At 53.1% G+C, this 20,249-nt stretch overlaps 1 protein-coding gene across 1 annotated transcript; it reads left to right on the top strand.

Moving 5' to 3' along the window:
* Window positions 1-2,136: 2,136 nt before the first annotated feature.
* Window positions 2,137-16,481, top strand: Mrpl3 (mitochondrial ribosomal protein L3). The gene is made up of 10 exons (XM_042666084.1): window positions 2,137-2,151; window positions 2,835-3,021; window positions 5,013-5,102; window positions 5,188-5,286; window positions 8,432-8,531; window positions 9,838-9,898; window positions 11,226-11,334; window positions 12,040-12,117; window positions 14,415-14,492; window positions 16,054-16,481. Exons 3-10 carry the CDS (start codon window positions 5,049-5,051, stop codon window positions 16,204-16,206), a joined length of 732 nt encoding a protein of 243 aa, XP_042522018.1. The 5' UTR covers window positions 2,137-2,151; window positions 2,835-3,021; window positions 5,013-5,048; the 3' UTR covers window positions 16,207-16,481.
* The last annotated feature ends 3,768 nt before the right edge of the window (window positions 16,482-20,249 follow it).

Genomic DNA, 20,249 nt, shown 5'->3' with positions numbered 1-20,249 from the left:
AAGGAAGGAGGGAGGGAAGGAAGGAGGGAGGGAGGGGAGGAATGAGAGGGAGGGAGGAAGGAGAGGGAGGAAGGAAAAAAGAAGGAAGGAAGGAGGGAAGGAAGGAAGGAGGGAGGGAAGGAAAGAGGGAGGGAAGGAAGGAGGGAGGGAGGAAGGAAGGAAGGAGGGAGGGAGGGAGGGGGAGAGGGAGGGAGGAAGGAAGGAAGGAAGGAAGGAAGGAGGGAAGGAAGGAAGGAGTGAGGGAGGGAGGGAGGGAGGGAGGGGGAGAGGGAGGGAGGGGAGGAAGGAAGGAGGAAGGAAGGAAGGAAGGAGGGAGGGAGGGAGGGAGGGAGGGAGGGGGAGAGGGAGGGAGGAAGGAAGGAAGGAGGGAAGGAAGGAAGGAGTGAGGGAGGGAGGAGAGGGAGGGAGGGAGGGAGGAAGGAGGGAGGGAGGGAGGAGGGAGGGGGAGAGAGGGAGGGAAGGAAGGAAGGAAGGAGGGAGGGAGGGAAGGAGGGAGGAGGGAGGGAGGGAGGAAGGAAGGAAGGAAGGAAGGAAGGAAGGAAGGAAGGAGGGAGGGAGGGAGGGAAGGAAGAAGGAAGGAAGGAGAGGGAGGAGGGAGGGAGGGAGGAAGGAAGGAGGAAGGAAGGAAAGGAGGGAAGGAAGGAAAGAGGGAGGGAAGGAAGGAGGGGGAGGAAGGAAGGAAGGAGGGAGGGAGGGAGGGGGAGAGGGAGGGAGGAAGGAAGGAAGAAGGAAGGAAGGAGGAAAGGAAGGAAGGAGTGAGGGAGGGAGGAGAGGGGGAGGGAGGAAGGAAGGAAGGAAGGAAGGAAGGAAGGAAGGATGGGAAGGAGGGAGGGAGGGAGGGAGAAGGAAGGAAGGAAGGAAGGAAGGAGGGAAGGAAGGAAGAAGGAAGGAGGGAGGAAGGAAGGAGGGAAGGAAGGAAGGAAGGAGGGAAGGAAGGAAGGAGGGAAGGAAGGAAGGAAGGAAGGAAGGAAGGAAGGAAGGAAGGAAGGAGGGGAGGGAGGGAGGGAGAGGGGAGAGGGAGGGAAGAAGGAAGGAAGGAAGGAGAAGGGAGGGAGGGAGGAAAGGGAGGGAGGAAGGAGAGGGAGGAAGGAAGGAAGAAGGAAGGAAGGAAGGAGGGAAGGAAGGAAAGAGGGAGGGAAGGAAGGAGGGAGGGAGGAAGGAAGGAAGGAGGGGAGGAGGGAGGGGGAGAGGGAGGGAGGAAGGAAGGAAGGAAGGAAGGAAGGAGGAAAGGAAGGAAGGACGTGAGGGAGGGAGGAGAGGGAGGGAGGGAGGAAGGAAGGAAGGAAGGAAGGAAGGAAGGAAGGAGGGAAGGAGGGAGGGGGAGGGAGAAGGAAGGATGGAAGGAAGGAAGGAGGGGAAGGAAGGAAGGAGGGAGGGAGGGAGGGAGAGGGGAGAGGGAGGAAGAAGGAAGGAAGGAAGGAAGGAGGAGGAGGGAGGGGAGGAAAGGGAGGGAGGAAGGAGAGGTGGAGGAAGGAAGGAAGAAGGAAGGAAGGAAGGAGGGAAGGAAGGAAAGAGGGAGGGAAGGAAGGAGGGAGGGAGGAAGGAAGGAAGGAGGGAGGGAGGGAGGGGGAGAGGGAGGGAGGAAGGAAGGAAGGAAGGAAGGAAGGAGGGAAGGAGGGAGGGAGGGAGGGAGAAGGAAGGAAGGAAGGAAGGAAGGAAGGAGGAGGGAAGGAAGGAAGGAGGGAGGGAAGGAGGGAAGGAAGGAAGGAAGGAGGGAAGGAAGGAAGGAAGGAAGGAGGGAAGGAAGGAGGGAAGGAAGGAGATGGTGGAGGTCCCGAACACACAGCAGGACCCTTTCGGAAGCGGAACCCTAGTTCTTGGGGGGGGGGTCGACGGCAGGCGCCACGGACCCGTTTTGAGGGGCGTACCGGAAGTGGCTCGGCGGCTGTACTTCCGCCGCGGAGGCGCTCGGCGGGCAGGCGGCCGGCGCGCGGGGGCCGTCCGTGGGAGGCGCGGAGGGGCCGCGTCCGCGCCCCGCGTGTGTGTGTGTGTGTGTGTGTGTGTGTGGCGTGTGTGGCGCGCGCACGCGCGCCGCGGCCTCCGCGCACGCGCCATGCCGGCCTGGCGGCTGCTGGCGCGGGCCGGGGGCCCAGGCGCTCGGCGGCGGCGCCCGCGCGGCCTGCGCGGCGGCCCGGGCCCGAGCCGCAGCAGGTGGGGACCCGGGCCGGGCCGGGGTGCGGGGGTGCGCGGCCGGCGCCGCGGCAGGCCGCGCGGGAAACAAGGCCCCGCCAGGGGAAGGAAAGGGAGTTTTGACAAGACGAGGGGACCCGGAAACAGAAGTGAAGGAATCACCCGCCGAGGAGCTGCGGGAGGTTTGGGGTCTTGTTGTTGTTGTTGTTTGATTTTCTATTTCCTTTTACTCTGTGCCAGCCCTCGGATTCGAACTCAGGGCCCGGGGGCTGCCGTTCTTGCCACATCTAGGAACCCCGAGGATGGCGCTCTACCCCTTGAGCCACAGCACCACTTGCGGTGTTTCTGGTGGTTCATGAGAGATGAGAGTCTCACGGACGCTCCTGCCCAGGGCTGGCTTTGAACACGATCCTTAGGCCTCAGCTTCCTGAGTAGCTAGGATGAGGGGCGTGAGCCACCGGCGCCCGGCCCTACAGAGGTTCTGTGTGTGTCAGGACGTTAGTGGCCTCCCCTGCATTCAGGCAAGATGACGGAGAAATCCGTTTATCCCAGAGGAGGAGATGACACTTTTCCTCTGTCGTTGAAATGTTAGCTGGGAAGAAAAGCTTATACGCAACCCAGACCTCTTCCTGAGGCCTTCAGGACACAAACGCCAAGCGCGGGGCCCTATGCAGGAATGATGACTGGCTTGATTTTCTTTTCAGATCCGACGCCTGGCTTGGGGTTCGAACTCTCCACAGCCGGAGTCCAACTTGGTGGGACGAGCATCTTTCGGAAGAAAATGCCTCCTTCGTCAAGCAGTTGGTCTCGGAAGAAAATGAAGCTCAGTTAGCAAGTAAACTGAGCCCTCTGAAAGATGAACCCTGGCCTATACATCCTTGGGAGCCAGGTAAGGGGTTCTGTGTTTAATTCGTTATCTTCACCCAGTTTCTGCGTGGCTGGACACATTGAAAAGCATAGTGACAGATAAAACATTCACTTTGTGAATTTTTGTATCCTGAAGTGTATGTCAGTCCTGGGTCTTGAACTCTGGGCCTGGGCACTGTCCCTCAGCTCTTCAGCTCAAGGCGAGCGCTCTACCACTTGAGCCACAGCACCACTTTTGGTTTTCTGGTGGTTTATTAGAGATGAGAGTCTCACGGACTTTCCTGCCTGGGCTGGCTTTGAACCTTGATCTCAGCTTCCTGAGTAGCTAGGATGACAGGCGTGAGCCACTGACCCCCGGCTTAGCTTGGCTTTTTTTTTGCTTGGTTGGCACTCTTACCGCTTGCGCCATTTCTCCAGTCTGTTTATTGCCGGTTAATTGAAGATAGACTCTCACAGACTATTCCTCTCCGGGCAGATTTCAAACCGTGAACAAGCCACTGTCAGCCAGCTGGCCGCAAGATTTTTTTTTCCTCCCTCCACTGTTTAACTAAAGATAAAACACCTTGAGAAAACGTTTTGTAGATGAGAGAAGAATTGATCTGGGTACATTTTCTCGTGTGACATTAAAACAATGTAAAATGAGACGGGAAAGGAGAGGCTAAATTGGGATCTCGGCTAGGTAGATGTTGTCAGTTTAGCCAACAAGTCTGAACGTCACCATGGTCGCCGGCATTTTAGCTTTCTCCTCCATAGCATCTCTGTAGTCCCGGCTTGGAATTGGAGCAGATGGTGTTTTCTGATATTGTTGGACCTAACTTGATCTGGGAAAAGCATAATGATGGGTGTCTGGGCCCTAGATTGCACTATTATCTTAAAACTGATATGTATTGATTTATCTGTTGCATTTATTTTATGTCAGTACTAGGGCTTGAACCCAGGGCCTAGATGCTGTGACCCTGAGCTTTTTCACTCAAGGGCGGCAGTCTTACCGCCTGAGCCACAGCTCTCCATCCAGCTTTTTGCTGGTTGAAGATAGTCTTCACAGAGGTTACGTGCTCTAGCCAGTTTTGATTCTAGATTCTCAAGTCTCAGCCTCCTGAGTAGCTAGGATTATAGGTGTGAGCCGCCGACACTCAGAAACTGCTAAAGCTGGCATGAATTAATTTATCCACTTTTTTAAAATGTTGTATAGTTCTTTTCCACTTGTTTGATTTGATGATTTGGTGTTTATTGAGCCGTCAGTGTATTACACTAGGCATGGTTGAAGACAGTTGGTTTTGCTTTAGTGTGTGTGTGTGTGTGTGTGTGTGTGTGTGTGTGTGTGTGTGTGTGTGTGTGTAAGAGAGAGAGAGAGAGAGAGTCAGCCTTAGGGCTGGTACTTAGGGCCTAGGCACTATCCCCAAGTCTAGCATTCCACCACTTGAGCTGCAACTTCTTTTTTTTGTTGTCGTTGGTGGTGGTTGTGGGGCTTGAACTCTGGGCCTAGGCACTGTCCCTGCACTCTTCAGCTCAAGGCAAAGTGCTCTACCACTTGAGCCCCAGCACTTCTGGTTTTCTGGTGGCTAGCTGGAGATAAGAGTCTCATGGATGGGCTGGGAAGGTGGCTCAGTGGTAGAGCGCTTGCCTTGCATGCCTGAGGCCCTGGGTTCGATTCCTCAGCACCACATAAGCCAAAAGAAAAAAGCCGGCACTGTGACTCAGGTGGTAGAGCGCTAGCCTTGAGCTAAAGAGCTGAGGGATAGCGCCCAGGCCCAGAGTTCAAGACCCACGACCGGACCCAAAAAACAAAAACAAAAAAAAAAGAGTCTCATGGATTTTCTGCCCGGGCTGGCTTTGAACCGCGATCCTCAGCTCTCAGCCTTCCTAGTAGTTAGGATGACAGGCGTGAGCCACCAGCGCCCGGCTAGCTGCAACTTCTTCTAGGCCTACTCTCACTCAGATCGGAAACACTAATGTAGGAAAGCCTTGCCTGGGGTTGGCACACGTTCAAGGAGCGTCGGCTTGAATCCCCAGGTTCTTCGCGAGTCGGTGTGATCGCCCTGAAGCTGGGCATGATGCCCCTGTGGACCAAAGACGGGCGGAAGCATGTGGTCACGTTGCTGCAGGTACGCAGCGGGGGGTCTGAGTGGGGGCCCAGCTCTGCGCGTCTGGGCCCAGGCTCAGTGGGATTTTTTGGTTTGTTTGTTTCAGGTTCAAGACTGTCATGTCCTAAAATATATTTCGAAGGAAGATCACAATGGCAAGATGGCGGCCCTGACCGTCGGAGGGAAGACTGTGTCCCGCTTCCGTGTAAGGACGCGCTTCTGTCCCTCCAGCCGTAGGTTGGAGATCTGCGCGGTTTGTGGCTCTGAGACGGTTCTGTCGCCGTCAGTGGGGGGAGGCCGTGCAGAGAGCCGTTCTGCCCAGGGGTCTGTGACGCTTGGATTGTTCCAGCACCGGCTTCTCTGTCTGGAGCAAGCCACAGCACCTGCCAAAGCTCTAGCACTAGTCCGCCTGTGAGGCGGTGAGGGTGGCATTTACTCAGTTTGTCACAGGGCTCCATGGATGGTTTTCTTTGTCACAGGACTCCATGGATGGTTTTCTTTGTCACAGGACTCCATGGATGGTTTTCTTTGTTATGGGGCTCCATAGATGGTTTTCTGTCATTGCGGGGTTTTTTGTTTGTATGTTTTTTGGTACCAGTCCTGGGGCTTGGATTCAGGGCCTGCGCTGTCCCTGAGCTGCTTTTGTTCAAAGCTAGCACTCTACTACTGGAGCCACAGTGCCACTTCCTGCCCTTTTGGAAGTTGGAGAGAAGACTCTTCACGGGCTTTCCTGCCCAGGCTGGCTTTGAACCTCAGTCCTCAGATCTTGTTCTCCTGCGTAGCTCGGATGACAGGTGTGAGCTACTGCTGCCCAGCAGTTTTGTTTCATTGGTTTTGGTGCCAGTACTGGGACTTGAACTAGGGCCTAGGTGCGCTCACTAAGCTTTCCTCTCAAGGCTAACTACTTGAGCCACAGGCTGCATGCACTTGGGGCTTGTTGGTGGTTCATCCACCTTGAGTATGGCTGTTTGGGTGCTATGTTGTTATGCTGTGAATCTGGACCCCGGGTCTTGTGTGAGTCATGAACTCTTCCTTGGTGAGCAGACTATTAGAGACAAGAGGGAAGTGCAGACATACAGGAACTTGCCAACATGAGACCCGATGCTCCATCCCTGAGCCACAAGTCTCCCAACTTCCCCTTGTGTATTTTTTTTTTTTTTTTTTTTGTGGGTCATGGGTCTTGAACTCTGGGCCTGGGCGCTGTCCCTCAGCTCTTCAGCTCAAGGCTAGTGCTCTACCACTTGAGCCACAGCACCACTTCCAGCCTTTTCTGCTTATGTGGTGCTGAGGAATCGAACGCAGGGCCTCATGCACTTGAGGCAAGCACTCTACCACTGAGCCACCTTCCCAGGCCCTCCCTTTGTGTATTTTAACTTTCAGGAAAACACTGAACAGATTGATGGTAGAGAGTTCTTCATTAAAGTCGGCTGGCTTCTGTCTGGCACGTGTGGGTTTTTCTCCCGGCTCAGGCCCCGCGTTGGGGGGTGGGGTGAGGAGTGTTCCCGTGGGGGTTGGGTGGGCCTCCTCATGTTGGGAAATGGAGAACAGCGCCTATCTCTTTGGGCAGGTTGTGTTTCTGTGTGTGGTGGAAGTTTGGAGCAGACGGGAGGCTTGTCTGAAGTTTTGCTTCCAGGACACAGTTGTGGTGATGTTTGCAGTGGCAAGAAAAGTAGACTGGGAGCCGGGCATCCGTAGCTCACGCCTGTCAGCCTAGCTACTCGGGAGGCTGAGATCTGAGGATCACGGTTCAAAGCCAGCCTGGGCAGGAAAGTCTGTGAGAGTCTTTTTTTTTTTTTGGTCCGGTCGTGGAACCTGAACTCTGGGCCTGGGCGCTGTCCCTTAGCTCTTCAGCTCAAGGCGAGCGCTCTGCCACTTGAGCCACAGTGCCACTTCCGGCTTTTTTTCTTTTTGCTTATGTGGTGCTGAGGAATTGAACCCAGGGCCTCATGCATGCAAGGCAAGCACTCTACCACTGAGCCACCTTCCCAGCCCCGTCTGTGAGAGTCTTCAATAAAACCACTAGGAAACCGGAAGTGGCGCTGTGGCTCAAGTTATAGAGCTGAGGGACAGTGCCCAGACCCAGAGTTCAAGCCCCATGACTGACAAAAAGAAAAGTAGTCCGGGGCTTCAGAAAGCCCTAGGGAGGAGGACAGCAAAAGCGGTCCTCTTCTTTTAGAGTAACTGGAAACCGCCAAGTTGATCATTAGACTGGACCTCACTAGGTCAGGAAGCAAGCCCTGGCCGGAAGAGCACAGTGGCAGCAGCCTGTGCAAAGGACCTGGGGTCACACCCCAGAGGGCTTGGCACATTATGTAAGCAAGAGGGCGAGGGTGCTTTCAGAAGGAGCGTGGGCAGCCTACCCCCGCCACCATAATGCCCAGCCTCTGTTGGATGATTTCAGAAAAAAACCCTGATGCCTAGATCCCAACTAGACCCTGGGAGGCACACATCTCCAGAGGAGAGAGGGCTGGGCGTCTGTGGACACAAGGGGGCAGAGGGACAGCTGGGAGCAGGGCGGGCTGTGCCGTGTCTGGGGCATGCGCAGAGGCCTGCAGGGGGTGCGGTGGGGTGGGAATGGTTGATAACGGGCACTGGGGCGCGGGCACAGCTCTCTCCTTCCCCAGAAAACTAAGCTCTTCACCAGTGCTCTGGGGTTGGTTTGTTGTTGTTTCTTGGTTTTTGTGTGCTAGTTTGTGCCGGTCCTGGGCCTTAAACTCAGGGCCTGAGCGCTGTCCCTGAGCCGCTTTTTGCTCAAGGCTAGTCACAGTGCCTCTTCTGGTTTATTTTGGTGATTCATAGGAGAGAAGCATCTCACTGATTTTTTTTTTTCCCTGCCCCAGGCTGGCTTTGAACCCTGGTCCTCAGATCTCAGGCTCCTGAGCAGCTAGGATGACAGGCGGGAGCCCCGGGCGCCCGGCTCTCCTGCTGAAGTGCTGTGTTGGGCCCTACGTCTCCTGATGGGCATAAACCTCACCTCTTTGTTCTGTCAGGAAAGAACGCATGCCTTACTTTTGTGTTTTCCCCTGCTCTGAATAACTTGGTTTCAACTCTCCACCTTTATTACTATTATTAATTTTTTCCCATCGGTCATGGGGCTTGAACTCTGGGCCTGGGCACTGTCCCTCAGCTCTTCAGCTCAAGGCGAGCGCTCTACCACTTGAGCCACAGCGTCACTTCCAGTTTACTGGTGGTTTATTGGAGATAAGAGTCTCATGGACTTTTCCTGCCCGGGTTGGCTTTGAACCACGATCCTCAGATCTCAGCCTCCCTGGTAGCTAGGATGACAGGCTGCACCTGGCTCCCACCACCTTTATTATTTTAAAGCCTCACCTTTGGTCCTTTTCTTCTAGAAACCTGCATCTGTCTTGAAATTTTACCAGCAACTTGGATTACCACCCAAAGAGAAAGTCAAGATCTTCCACGTCACGGACAACGCTGTAATTAAGCCAGGTAATCTGCGGTTGGAGAGCAGAGAGAGGCAGAAATACCCAGGTCTGTTATTTGTTTAATGTCAGCCCTTCTGATAAAAGCGAAATCCAAAACACCAAGTCCCAAACACTTATTTTCCACATATCAACCCCGCATCTAATTTAATCACCAGGAACCAACAAGTCTCCCTCTCCCGAGGGAGAAGGGCTGGCGGCTTCTTTGTGTTTCACGGGAGAGGGAGGAGCGCTTTTGTTTGTGCTGTGAGACAGTCTCACACGTTAATAAGCTGCTCCAAAGGAAAACGCTTGCACCTCTCAGATGGGGGCTCGCTGTTGGGAGGTTGGCATTTTCATCTCATCTTCTAGACTCTTCTTGGTGAGTCAGAAGAGGTTACAGGCGGGGGCTCAGATTCCAAGGAAACATTCCAGACTCTCTTGCCTGCCCCTGGAGTTCCAAAAAGGGCAACTGGGCTTATGATTACCTTTGACCGTGTAGTTGGAAAAAAAAAAGAAAAGGCAACATTTGTGTGTTTGCGCTTCAGAAATGCTCCCCAAGCGGGGCTCACGCCTGCCATCCTCGCTACTCAAGAGGCTGAGATCTGAGGATCACAGTTCAAAGCCAGCCTGGGCAGGAAAAGTCTGTGAGATCTTCTCTCCAATGAACCACCAGAAAACCGGGAGTGGCGCTGTGGCTCAAGTGGTAGAGCGCTGGCCTTGAGCTGAAGAGCTGAGGGACAGCGCCCAGGCCCAGAGTTCAAGCTCCACGACTGACCAAAACAAAAAACAAAAAAACATGCTCCCTGATCTTTTGAACTTGAGTTGTAAACGTGAAAGCAAAATGACCCCCGGGCGCAGTGAATGGAATTCAGGCAGCAGGCGTAGCAGTTACTAGAGGCTGGTGGCGTTGCTTGTGAGCACTGCAGTGTAGACAGTTCCTTCTTTTTGGTACTAACACATCTTGATTTTTTTGTTGTTGTTGTCGTCGGTTGTGGGGCTTGAACTCTGGGCCTGGGTGCTGTCCCTCCGCTCTTCAGCTCAAGGCTAGCGCTCTACCACTTGAGCCACAGCGCCACTTCTGGTTTTCTGGTGGTTCACTGGACATGAGTCTGGTGGACTTCTGGCTTTTTCTGGCGGTTCCTTGGAGAAGAGTGTCCCGGTCTTGGCTGTGTCCGGGCATGCCTCGTGTCTGCGCTTGCGGAAGCGGGAGCGCACCCTGGCGCTGGCTGTGGGGTGTCGGTAGGCCTCCCTCCCGGCCACAGGTTTGGTCTAACAGAGCTGTTGTGCGCTGACGAGCTTCTTACCCACTGTTTCCATGTTCTCCCACAAAGGCACGCCCCTGTACGCTGCACACTTCCGCCCAGGGCAGTACGTGGACGTCACCGGCAAAACGTGAGTGCTTGTATTCTCGCTCTTTCCTTGTGAAGTTAAAAAAAAAAATAGCTGGTGCTGGTGGCTCACACCTGTCATCCTAGCTACTCAGGAGGCTGAGATCTGAGGATCATGGTTCACAGCCAGCCTGGGCAAGAAAAGTCCGTGAGACTCTGATCTCTAATAAACCATCAGAAAACAAAGTGGTGCTGTGGCTCAAGTGGTAGAGCGCTCGCCTTGAGCTGAAGAGCTGAGGGACAGCGCCCAGGCCCTGCGTTCAAGCCCAAGGACTGGCAAACAAAAAGAAAAAAGAAAACACTTGCCTTATTTCCAGATAAATCTGAGTAAGGCCATGATATCTCACGTGGTGGAGTTTTTTTTTATTTGTTTTTTAATCAGTCTGGTTTTCTGAGTAGTTCGTTGGAGATGAGAGTCTCCCAGACTTCTCTGCCCGGGCTGGCTTTGAACCACGATCCTCAGATCTCAGCCTCCTGAGTAGCTAGGATGCCAGGCGTGAGCCATGGGTGGCCGGCTTTGTTTTTGTTTTGTTTTCTATTCTGATTTGAGTTTCCATCTATTAGATTGGTCTCCGTGGGCAGCAATTAAAAACTAGCATGAGCACAGGGAAGAAGACGGGGCTGTGTGTGTTGCTGATGTGCATGGTTTTATAAAGCAGGCTTTTTCTGTCATGGCCCGGGCACTCCGGAAGCCGAGGAGTTCGTGTCCTTGTTTGCCTTGTGTTTCTGTTCACAAAGTCACCTACGAGTGGGCGGGCCACCTGTGCCACCAACCACCACCGGGCACCCCCGGGCCGTACGAAGCCAGTCCCTGCCGGGCCATTCCCGCCTCGATCTTTGGTGTAAAAGCCTATTTACCAAAGCGGTTCCCATGGCACGTGGGCCAGCCGCGTGATGTGTTCTCCTGCAAGATCGAGACGCGCTGTGTAATTAGCTGGCAGATAATTAACGCTTTCATCTTACAATCATTTATGCTTAAAATGAGCTCAATTAGCAGCTGTAATTTACCTGGCACGCACTTTTATTGGTGCTTGTACCCCAGTTTTTTATTTTTATTTTTTTAATCAGTCATGGGGCTTGAACTCTGGGCCCGGGCGCTGTCTCTCAGCTCTTCAGCTCGAGGTGAACACTACCACTTGAGCTACAGCGCCACTTCCGGTTTTCTGGTGGTTCATTGGAGATAGGAGTCTCACGGACTTTCCTGCCCTGGCTGGCTTTGAACTACGATCCTCAGATCTCAGCCTCCTGAGGAGCTAGGATGACAGGCGTGAGCCACCGGCGCCCAGTTCCACACCAGTCTCTATGCCCATTTTGTGGGTTATGTTTTTCAGTATCGGAAAAGGATTTCAGGGCGTTATGAAAAGATGGGGATTTAAAGGGCAACCTGCTACTCACGGCCAAACGAAAACCCACAGGAGACCAGGAGCCATCTCAACTGGGGTAAGTATGAGGGAGAAGGGGGATCCTGCCCCCCCGCCCCCTCCCCTCCTCATCCTCCAGCTCTTCAGCAGGGCCGAGGGGAGGGGAGGGGACACAGGCAGGCAGGGCCGAGGGACAGAGGACACAGGGAGCGTGGCCACAAGGCTTCCTTCACCGTGGACGTCCCGATTCTGTGTCTTGATGTTTTTCTTCTCTTTGGTCAAACCTCATTTACCTTTTCCATGTGAAAAATAAAATGGTGGCTGGGCACCAGTGGCTCACGCCTGTCATCCTAGCTACTCAGGAGGCTGAGATCTGAGGATGACCCTTCAAAGCCAGGAAAGTCTGTGAGACTACCACCTCCAATAACATCAGAAAACCGGAAGTGGCGCTGTGGCTCAAGTGGTAGAGTGCTCGCCTTGAGCTGAGGGACAGCGCCCAGGCCCAGAGTTCAAGCCCCACAACAGACAAAAATATAATAAGGTTGTGGTTAATGAGAAAGTCATGATGTCATTTAAGTGCCAGTTTCACTTCCCACCCCTGACCCCTTTTCTGGGTCCCCCCCCCCATGTGGTGTAGTTGGGCTGGCTCCTTCAGTGTTGTCTGTCACCAGCTCCGAAAGGCGTTCCTGCCGACTGCGGGCGGAAGGCCGGCGGCGCTCTGCGTTGTGGGTGTGCTGGGGCTCTTGGGGGGTGTGCGTAGTGTTCACTTTGGTTTTCTTGTCAGGATGTCGCTAGAGTGTGGCCCGGAACCAAACTGCCCGGGAGAATGGGGAACGTGGACCGGACGTCATTTGGACTCAGAGTAAGTCTGGGCATCCCCCTGTCGGTGACCGCCGCCATTCCGTGTGCACATGCTCCTGGGCCCCCCCCCCCCCCCCCACACACACACACCCAGTAGCCTAGTTCCGAATCTAGCAGTTCTGGAAGGATGTTCTCAGACGCCTGTGACCAAACGACAGGGCCAGTAGGTAGCATATTCTCCTTCTGTGAAGAAGGATGCCAGAGAGCCCTACAGTACATGTCCCTCTGCGTTTCCTTGTCGGTCAGATACACGGACGCAGGAGAGGAGGGGAGAACATTCCTCCTGAAGGATCCCGGGGTCACAACTGTGACGTCAGCCTCTCTGCAGGTGGAGATGGGAGCCTCAGGTCAAAGGCTGAGGCCATGCTGTGAAGGTTAGCTTCAGAGAAGCAAGAGGGGGGAGGGCGTGGCCAAGTAGCAGAGCACCTGCCTAGCGTGGGCCTGGTAGAGGGTGTTTATTACAGATACCGGTGTATTTAAAAGAAAGAGGCTGACTTTTGATCTCTATGAACCTGAGAAATGTCAGTTGCATTGTATTATCATAGGTGCTATGTTAAATTATTGAAAATAACTTCATACCTATTATATGTTTGTTTGTTGCCTGTCCTTGGGCTTGAACTCAGGGCTTAGGCACTATTCAAGGCAAGCGTTTTACCACTTGAGCCACAGCGCTACTTGGGGCTGTTTCTGTGTATGTGGTACTGAGGACTCAAATCCAGGGCTTCATTTATGCTAGGCAAGCGCTCTGCCACTGGGCCACCTTCCCAGCCCTATACCTACATATGTTTGCATCTGTGTTTCAAGGCAGAGGTACAAGAAAATAACCCAGAGACCAGGGGTAGACGCTGCTCAGGTTTCAGGCACGTCTTTCCATTCTCTTTTAAAAAATAAATATACTTGTGTGTGTGTGTGTGTGTGTTTATATAGAAGCCAGGCACCGGTGGCTCACACCTGTCATCCTAGCTACTCAGACTGAGATCTGAGGATCACAGGTTGAAGCCATCCTGGGCAGGGAAGTCTGAAACTTCTCCAAATAGCTACCAAAAAGCTGGAAGTGGACCTGTGGCTCAAGTGGTAGAGCACGAGGCTTGAGCACAAGAGCAATGGCTAGGCCCTGAGTTTTAGCCTCAGGATCAGCTTTTTTGTACGTTTTTATCCGCAGAAGTGTACACATTTTACATCATGGGTCCCAGAATGGACAGGTGAGACAGGATGCTGAAGAGACGGGGAAAGCAACGTGGAAAGCCTCGGTGTGAGGCAGAAGGCCAAGAGACAGTGGGGACAGGATGTGTTAGGCCCAGCCACTGGGTGGCGCTCACACACGGGTGGCAAGTCTACACACGCTTCTTTTTTTTTTTGGCCGGTTGTGAGGCTTGAACTCTGAGGGCGCTGTCCCTCAGCTCTTCAGCTCAAGGTGAGCGCTCTCGTCCCTTCTGCTTACGTGGTGCTGAGGAATCGAACCCTAAACACTCTCTCTCTCTCTCTCTCTCTCTCTCTCTCTCTCTCTCTCTCTCTCTCTCTCTGTCTCTCTCTGTCTCTCTCTGTCTCTCTCTCTCTCCCCCCCCCCCCCCCCACCTCTTAAACACACACACACTCTGAGTTCTGAAAAGCCCCTCTCAGGCAGCCTAAGGGTGCCCTTTCCACCTCCGTCAGCCCTCGTAAATCTCGTTTCTCTCCCTGGTCTGTAGACATGGCGGAGGCCAGCTGTGCGTCGCAGCTCTCCGCGGCATCCTTCAGGATTAGCTGCAGCGGAAGCCTGCTTTCCCCCCCCCTCACCCCTCTCCTCAGTCATCTCTCGACTGTCTTCTCCCATGTGCAGTGTTTGTCCCTCCTTCTGAAGGCCGTCCACTCAGCGCACTTACGTTAGAAATCAGATCCCGCCCACTGCAGTCCCCCGCTTCTAGCTGCAGCAAAAAAATAAAATTACATGTTTGTTGTTCCTGTTTTCTGGTGGTTCATTGCAGATCAGAGTCTCACAGACTTTCCTGCCCCGGGCTGGCTTTGAACCACGATCCTCAGATCTCAGCCTCCTGAGTAGCTAGGATGACAGGTGTGAGTCACCAGTGGCTGGCTAAAATTACATTTTTTCAAAGGACAACACAAATGGTCTCGGCCCATTGGCTCTCCTGGCTGCCCACAGTGAGCTTTGCGAAGTCTTGCCTGTGGTGGTGAGCACGCAAGCTCTGGAGATGCGGTGTTGTGCAGCTGGCAGGATTACTGACGGGCCATGCTTAGTCTGAGCGATACTAATTGCTCCCAGTGTTAACTGTTAAAAGCCACCTTCCTTTGATGTTCTAGGTGTGGAGGGTCAACACGAAGCACAATATAATCTACGTCAACGGCTCAGTGCCTGGACATAAGAACGGCTTAGTAAAGGTATGTCCGCCCTGACTTGACTGCTTCCATGCAAGTACACAGTGTCCACCGTGCAGTCTTCCAGAGTTTATTGCAGACGGGCTGTTACCAGGACAAACACAAACACAGCTAGGTTAATCATCATTTACGTTCAGATCACCACGCTACACCTCCATTTACTATAAGTGCTTTTACTGTCAGAAACAGACTTTGGGAGCGACAGATCTATGAGAGAGTAACTGAGAACTCCCTGTTTGGATCAAAATGTGACCATTTTTATCGAATTAGAACAAGGACTGGTATTTAATCTTTTCGTTCCTAGATTCAACCCAAGATTAAAAATAATAATAAACTCGGCATCCTTTTTTTTTTTTTTAATGTTCTGGGCAAATGACTTGTAATTTCTTCAAACTGTTTTCATGAGAGACATTGAAATGGATGATTTTTTTCCCTGTGTAGCTGTTCCTCACAGCTGTGGAGTGATTCCAACTAAATTATTCATTTCTCGCTGCCAAAGTGAATATACCCGTTTTACTCTGTGTATATAATTACACGGCTGTTTTTTAATTGCTCTCTGAATAAAGGCTAGAGGATGAGTCACGAGCTTTGAGGAACCCAATAATGTTGTCTGAAAGTAAAGCTCAAACATTTTAGATCATATCAATATCAGTACCAAAATTCCCTTGGCTCTGAACTCAAGCTGAATTTTCTCAGGGCACAGAGCTACTATAAATACTCGTAGGCTTACTGTTTTTGCTCAAGATTCTGTTTTTAATGAAAATGCTGTTTACTAAATATAAGCTAATTTCCTTAACAGCAAGGTGATATTTGTGGTTGTGTGCTCTGAAGAGTTATGATTAACAAAAATGCTGGTAAACTTTACACTTCTTAAACCTCGGCTCAAAATTTTTCCATGCGAAAGCCAGGCGCCAGTGGCTCACGCCTGTCATCCTAGCTACTCAGGAGGCTGAGATCTGAGGATCGCAGTTCAAAGCCAGCCCAGGCTGGAAAGTCTGAGAGACTCTGATCTCCAGAAAAGCAGAAGTGATGTTGTGGCTCAAGTGGTAGAGCGCTCGCCTTGAGCTGAAGAGCTGAGGGACAGCGCCCAGGCCCAGAGTTCAAGCCCCACGACCCACAAAAAAATTTTAACTTTCATTAAAGTAGGAAATTGGGTTGGAGGTACAGCTCAAATGTTTGGGGTCTTGCCTAGCAATCACTAGACCCTGAGTCCAAACCCCAGCATGAAGGGGGGGGGAAAAAAGAGAAAATAAACTAAAACAAAAACAAACATTATGATAGATGATGGCTAGGTGGGTAGTAGTTGTTCAACCTTTTTATTTGAAAAGCACGCCCAGACAGAGCTGGAAGCTGAAGACGGAATCTTAACAGTGCGGTTACAAGTACCTCTCAGTTAACGTACGTGTGGGACATGGAGGTTTTCGTTGTTTTCTCCCTGGATTAGTCACGTTCATTGGCGTCTCACGGGAGGCGCGGGCTGAGCTCCACGGCTCTTGTCCTTTGATCCCCGGTAGAGATGCAGCTCGCAGCTCGCGCGTGCTCACTTGGGCTTTTGTCTCCCCAGGTGAGGGACTCCAATCTGCCTGCGTACAGAGACCTGGGCAAGCATCTCCCCTTCCCCACGTACTTCCCCGACGCCGATGGTGAGGAGCTGCCCGAAGACTTGTATGACGACAGCGTGTGGCAGCCCGGAGCCCCGTCGGTCAGCTTTGCCTAGCGCCCCCCACGCAGCAGAACGTGACTGCCGGGAGCCTCTGGGAGCCCGCCCTGCACCTCTGCTGCCCCAGGGCCTCCACCGCAGCCACACCCCAACGTGGACGGCTTGGCGACGAGCAAACTCATCGGTGGCCTTCGTTATTATTTTTTACACTCTGCAATCCCTAAGTCTTGCCATGTTTAGTTCCTACTGCCTGTGTCTGTGTGTCGGTGTCTTGGGAGAAAGCCAGGTGTGGGTGAAATAAAATCATGGTCCACATGTGTGGAAAAAATGCACGCTGTGTGTGTGAGTTACAATAGTGCGTGACCCAGCTCATTCACGTGGTGTGGAAGCACACACTCGCCCAAACCACACGGTTCCAGCATCCTTGGTACCAGCTGTAGATGAGAAAATAGGGGGACAGCAGAGGTGGGGGGCGGGAGGGAGATACTGAACCTTACATCATCACAGGGGCCTCCGTCCATCTGTAGCTGCTCGTGATGGCGCATGCCTGTAATCCATAATCCAAGACCTCTGGAGGCCAAAGCAGGAGGATCTCCAGCTTGAGGCCAGGCTGGGACACATGACCACATTCAAGCCCAGCCGTGGATCCCCAGCAAGACGCAGTCTCCAAAAAAACAACAACAGGCTCATCAACTTTCCTTCCTGGGCTGGCCTCCAACCACAATCCTCCATACCTCAGCCTCCTGAGTAGCTAGGATTACAGGCGTGAGCCACCGCTGCCCAACAAGAAGTGTGTGGTTTTGAAGGGGTAAGACATGGTCTCAGGGGATGTGTTTTCTTGGGGCAGGAACTGATTAAACACTCCATGACCCAAGACCCGGACAGATTTCATTGATGACTTGTACTAATGGGTCAAAAAGGAACAATAAATGGCTTCCTGACATAGCTTTCCCTATCTAAAATAGGGTTTGTGTTTCTGTGAGGAAGCAAACGTGGCAGCCAGCAGCGTGGCTGGCTGGCCCATTTTCTCCTGCCCGCCATGAAGCCCCCGCCCGATGCCCTACCTTGAAGATCTGCTAGCCTCCTCCGCCCTGAAAAGTTACGAACAGCAACCAGACTCCTGCCAAAAAGAGCTCGAGCACAGCCAAGGCCACCAGCCCCACGGGGGAGGCCTATTCCCAAAAACAGCCATGAATCAGCCTAGGAAGAAAAAAGTTCTGTAAAACAATAATAAAGAAAAGCTCTCTTGTGTAAAATCTATTCTACAGCGGGTGCCAGGGGCTCACACCTGTCATCCTGGCTGCTCAGGAGGCTGAGATCTGAGGATCACGGTTCAAAGCCAGGCTAAGCAGGAAAAGTCTGAGACACTTCTTTCCAATGAACCACCAGAAAACCAGACGTGTAGCTGTGGATCGACGGTAGAGAGCTAGCAAAAGAACCCACACCCAGAGTTCAAGCCCCACCACTGACAAGAAAAAGCCTTTATATTGTCAGGCACTTGTGGCTCACACCTGTCATCCTAGCTGCTTAGGAAGTTGAGATCTGAGAAAATCACAGTTCAAAGCCAACCTAGGCAGGAAAGTCTGAGAGACTCATCTCCAGTTAACCACCAGAAAACCCGAAGTGGTGCTCTGGCTCAAGTGCTACACCACTTGCCTTGAGCTGAAGAGCTGAGGGGCAGCGCCCAGGCCCAGAGTTCAAGCCCCACGACTGACTTTCCCCCGTGCTCCCCCCCAAAAATGTTAAGTTTATGTCAAGCCCCAGGATAGACATAGACACGTAGAAATAGACACATAGACATAGACACATAGACACACACACACACACACACACGCACGCACGCACACACCCTACCAGGGCTGAAGGATGTGAGCACACTAGCTGCTCCTGTGGGAGGGTCTCCTCAATCAACATCAGAGTGGAGAGGTTTGAACACTGAGTAGGAAGGAGAAGGAGAAGGAGGGGAGGGGAGGGGAGAGGAGGGGAGGGAAGGGGAGGGGAGGGGAGGGGAGATAAGAGGAAGGAGATGGAGAGGGGAAGGGAGGGGAGGGACCTTCCCTAGAGCAGGTGTGGTGTGTGGGCTGCACAGGTGCGCATGTGCGCATGTGTGTTTGTCTAAGGACGCGCAGGGAGTGACCAGCTCTGGACCTTGGCTGGTCCCTGCTTTGCGCTGGCTCCTCCTGGCCTAGAAGATCCCCGGGGGCCCTGGGGAGCTGGGCCCAGGGACGGCGGGGCCAGGCTTGTGCTCGGAGCGGGCAGGGTCAGGGGAACCATCACCTGTCAGCCAGTTGGGGACAGCTCACAAAGCACCCCCCCCCCCAGCAGGGACAAGAAGAGGGATGTGGGGACGAGACCCCCCAACCCCCGATCTCCACCCCCACTTCCCACAGTGAAAGCAGCTAAGCCACCTGCAGCCTGTAACAAGGGGGCAGCGCAAATGGCTGCAAAACCAGCCCCCAGGTCTCTCAGTATGAGGGACCCACACCCCACTTTCCTTCCTGTCTTGGGCTGGGCAGAAGACTCACCAGGGAGAAGATGGCAGGTGAGCCAGCCAGGCACAGAGAAGGAGCCTGAGCCCTGAGTTCAGATCTCACCTCTCTGCTCTCTCTTCTCTCCCTTTCTCGGAGCAACAACAAATTAAAAAGACTCCAACCAGCCAGCACCTGTGGCTCACACCTGTCAGCCCAGCCACTCAGGAGGCTGAAATCTGAGGACTGAGGTTCAAAGCCAGCCCAGGCAGGAAAGTCCGTGAGACTCACATATCCAATAAACCACCAGAAAACCAGAAGTGGCGCTGTAGTTCGAGTGGTAGAGCGCGCGCCTTGAGCTGCAGAGCTGAGGGACAGCGCCCAGGCCCAGAGCTCAAGCCCCACGACTGACCAAAACCAACAATAACAGGCCTGATTGGCTCAACCTGCTTTCTAAAGACTCAAGGCACCAGACACTCACGTGAAGATTAGATAAACATGGTCTCCAGTGGGGGCCAAAAATTCACACTTCAAATAAGTGATTTCTTTCCAAGCAATCACTGAAATAAATGTAGAGGACCACCACGAACATCACAAATATGTTCCAGCTGCTTTTTTTCTTTTTTACCGGTCCTGAGGCTTGAACTCAGGGCCTGGGCGCTGTCTCTGAGCTTCTTTTTGCACAAGGTGAGCACTCTACCACTTGAGCCACAGCGCCACTCCTGGCTTTTTCTGTATATGTGCTACTGAAGAATGCAATCCAGGGCTTCATGCATGCTTAGGCAAGCACTCTACCACTGAGCCACCTGCCCAGCCCAATGTGTTCCAACTTTAAAGGGTCATGTTTTTGTTTTTCATTTTTTAAATATATTTTACAAAAAAGAATAGTTTAAAAGTCAAGTCTACTCACTTTGCCACGCCCAGACAAGGCGATTCCCCACACAGGAACTCAGCGATTTGCAACGTGGACAATGCCACGTTATGGTGGATGGTGACACAAGATCCTGTCCAACAAAACTCTGTGCCAAGAGTTACTGCCGGGGAAGGGGGGGAGGTACGGGTGGGGGAGGTATTTTCACACTAAAGCTCTGCTTTGCAAGCGAGCTGCAAATGAGCTGGAAATTCTCGCCTCTCTGAAACCCAAGGTACAAGTCTGGGGAAGGGAAATGAAGGCACACACACGTGGTGGAGATCAAAGCCTTCATTCCCTACACTGCAGTGGCCAGGCTATCTACTGCTCACTTCTTTATTTTGGCCGGTCGTGGGGCTTGAACTCTGGGCCCAGGCGCTGTCCCTCAGCTCTTCAGCTCAAGGCTGGCACTCTACCCCTTGAGCCACAGCACCACTTCTGGTTCTCTGATGGTTCATTGGAGATCAGAGTCTCACAGACTTCCTGTCCAAGCTGACGCTGAACCGCGATCCTCAGATCTCAGCCTCCTGAGTAGCTAGGATGACCCAAGTGAGCCACCGGCGCCTGACTATCACTCACCTCTGAGTGGTGTGAACATGCCAGAAAATGCCAGAAAAGTCCGTCTTGCTCTAACAGCTGGAACCTGGGGTCCGGGAGCCACACAGCCCCCCTTCCTGTCCTTGAACTTGCCGTGTGCCCAGGCTGAGAAGGGGTGGAGGAGG

Source organism: Dipodomys spectabilis, unplaced genomic scaffold (assembly GCF_019054845.1).
Source record: "Dipodomys spectabilis isolate Male_0828 unplaced genomic scaffold, ASM1905484v1 ptg000360l, whole genome shotgun sequence".
Classification (NCBI taxonomy): Eukaryota; Metazoa; Chordata; class Mammalia; order Rodentia; family Heteromyidae; genus Dipodomys; species Dipodomys spectabilis.
This window is presented reverse-complemented; position numbering and strand designations above follow the sequence as displayed.

Excerpts from the sequence above, each read along its gene's own strand:
- Mrpl3 (XM_042666084.1), top strand. The coding sequence starts at position 5,049 with ATGATGCCCCTGTGGACCAAAGACGGGCGGAAGCATGTGGTCACGTTG. Across the intron at positions 8,532-9,837 it reads CAACGCTGTAATTAAGCCAG|GCACGCCCCTGTACGCTGCA; the intron begins GTAATCTGCGGT and ends TCTCCCACAAAG. Across the intron at positions 12,118-14,414 it reads GGACGTCATTTGGACTCAGA|GTGTGGAGGGTCAACACGAA; the intron begins GTAAGTCTGGGC and ends TTGATGTTCTAG.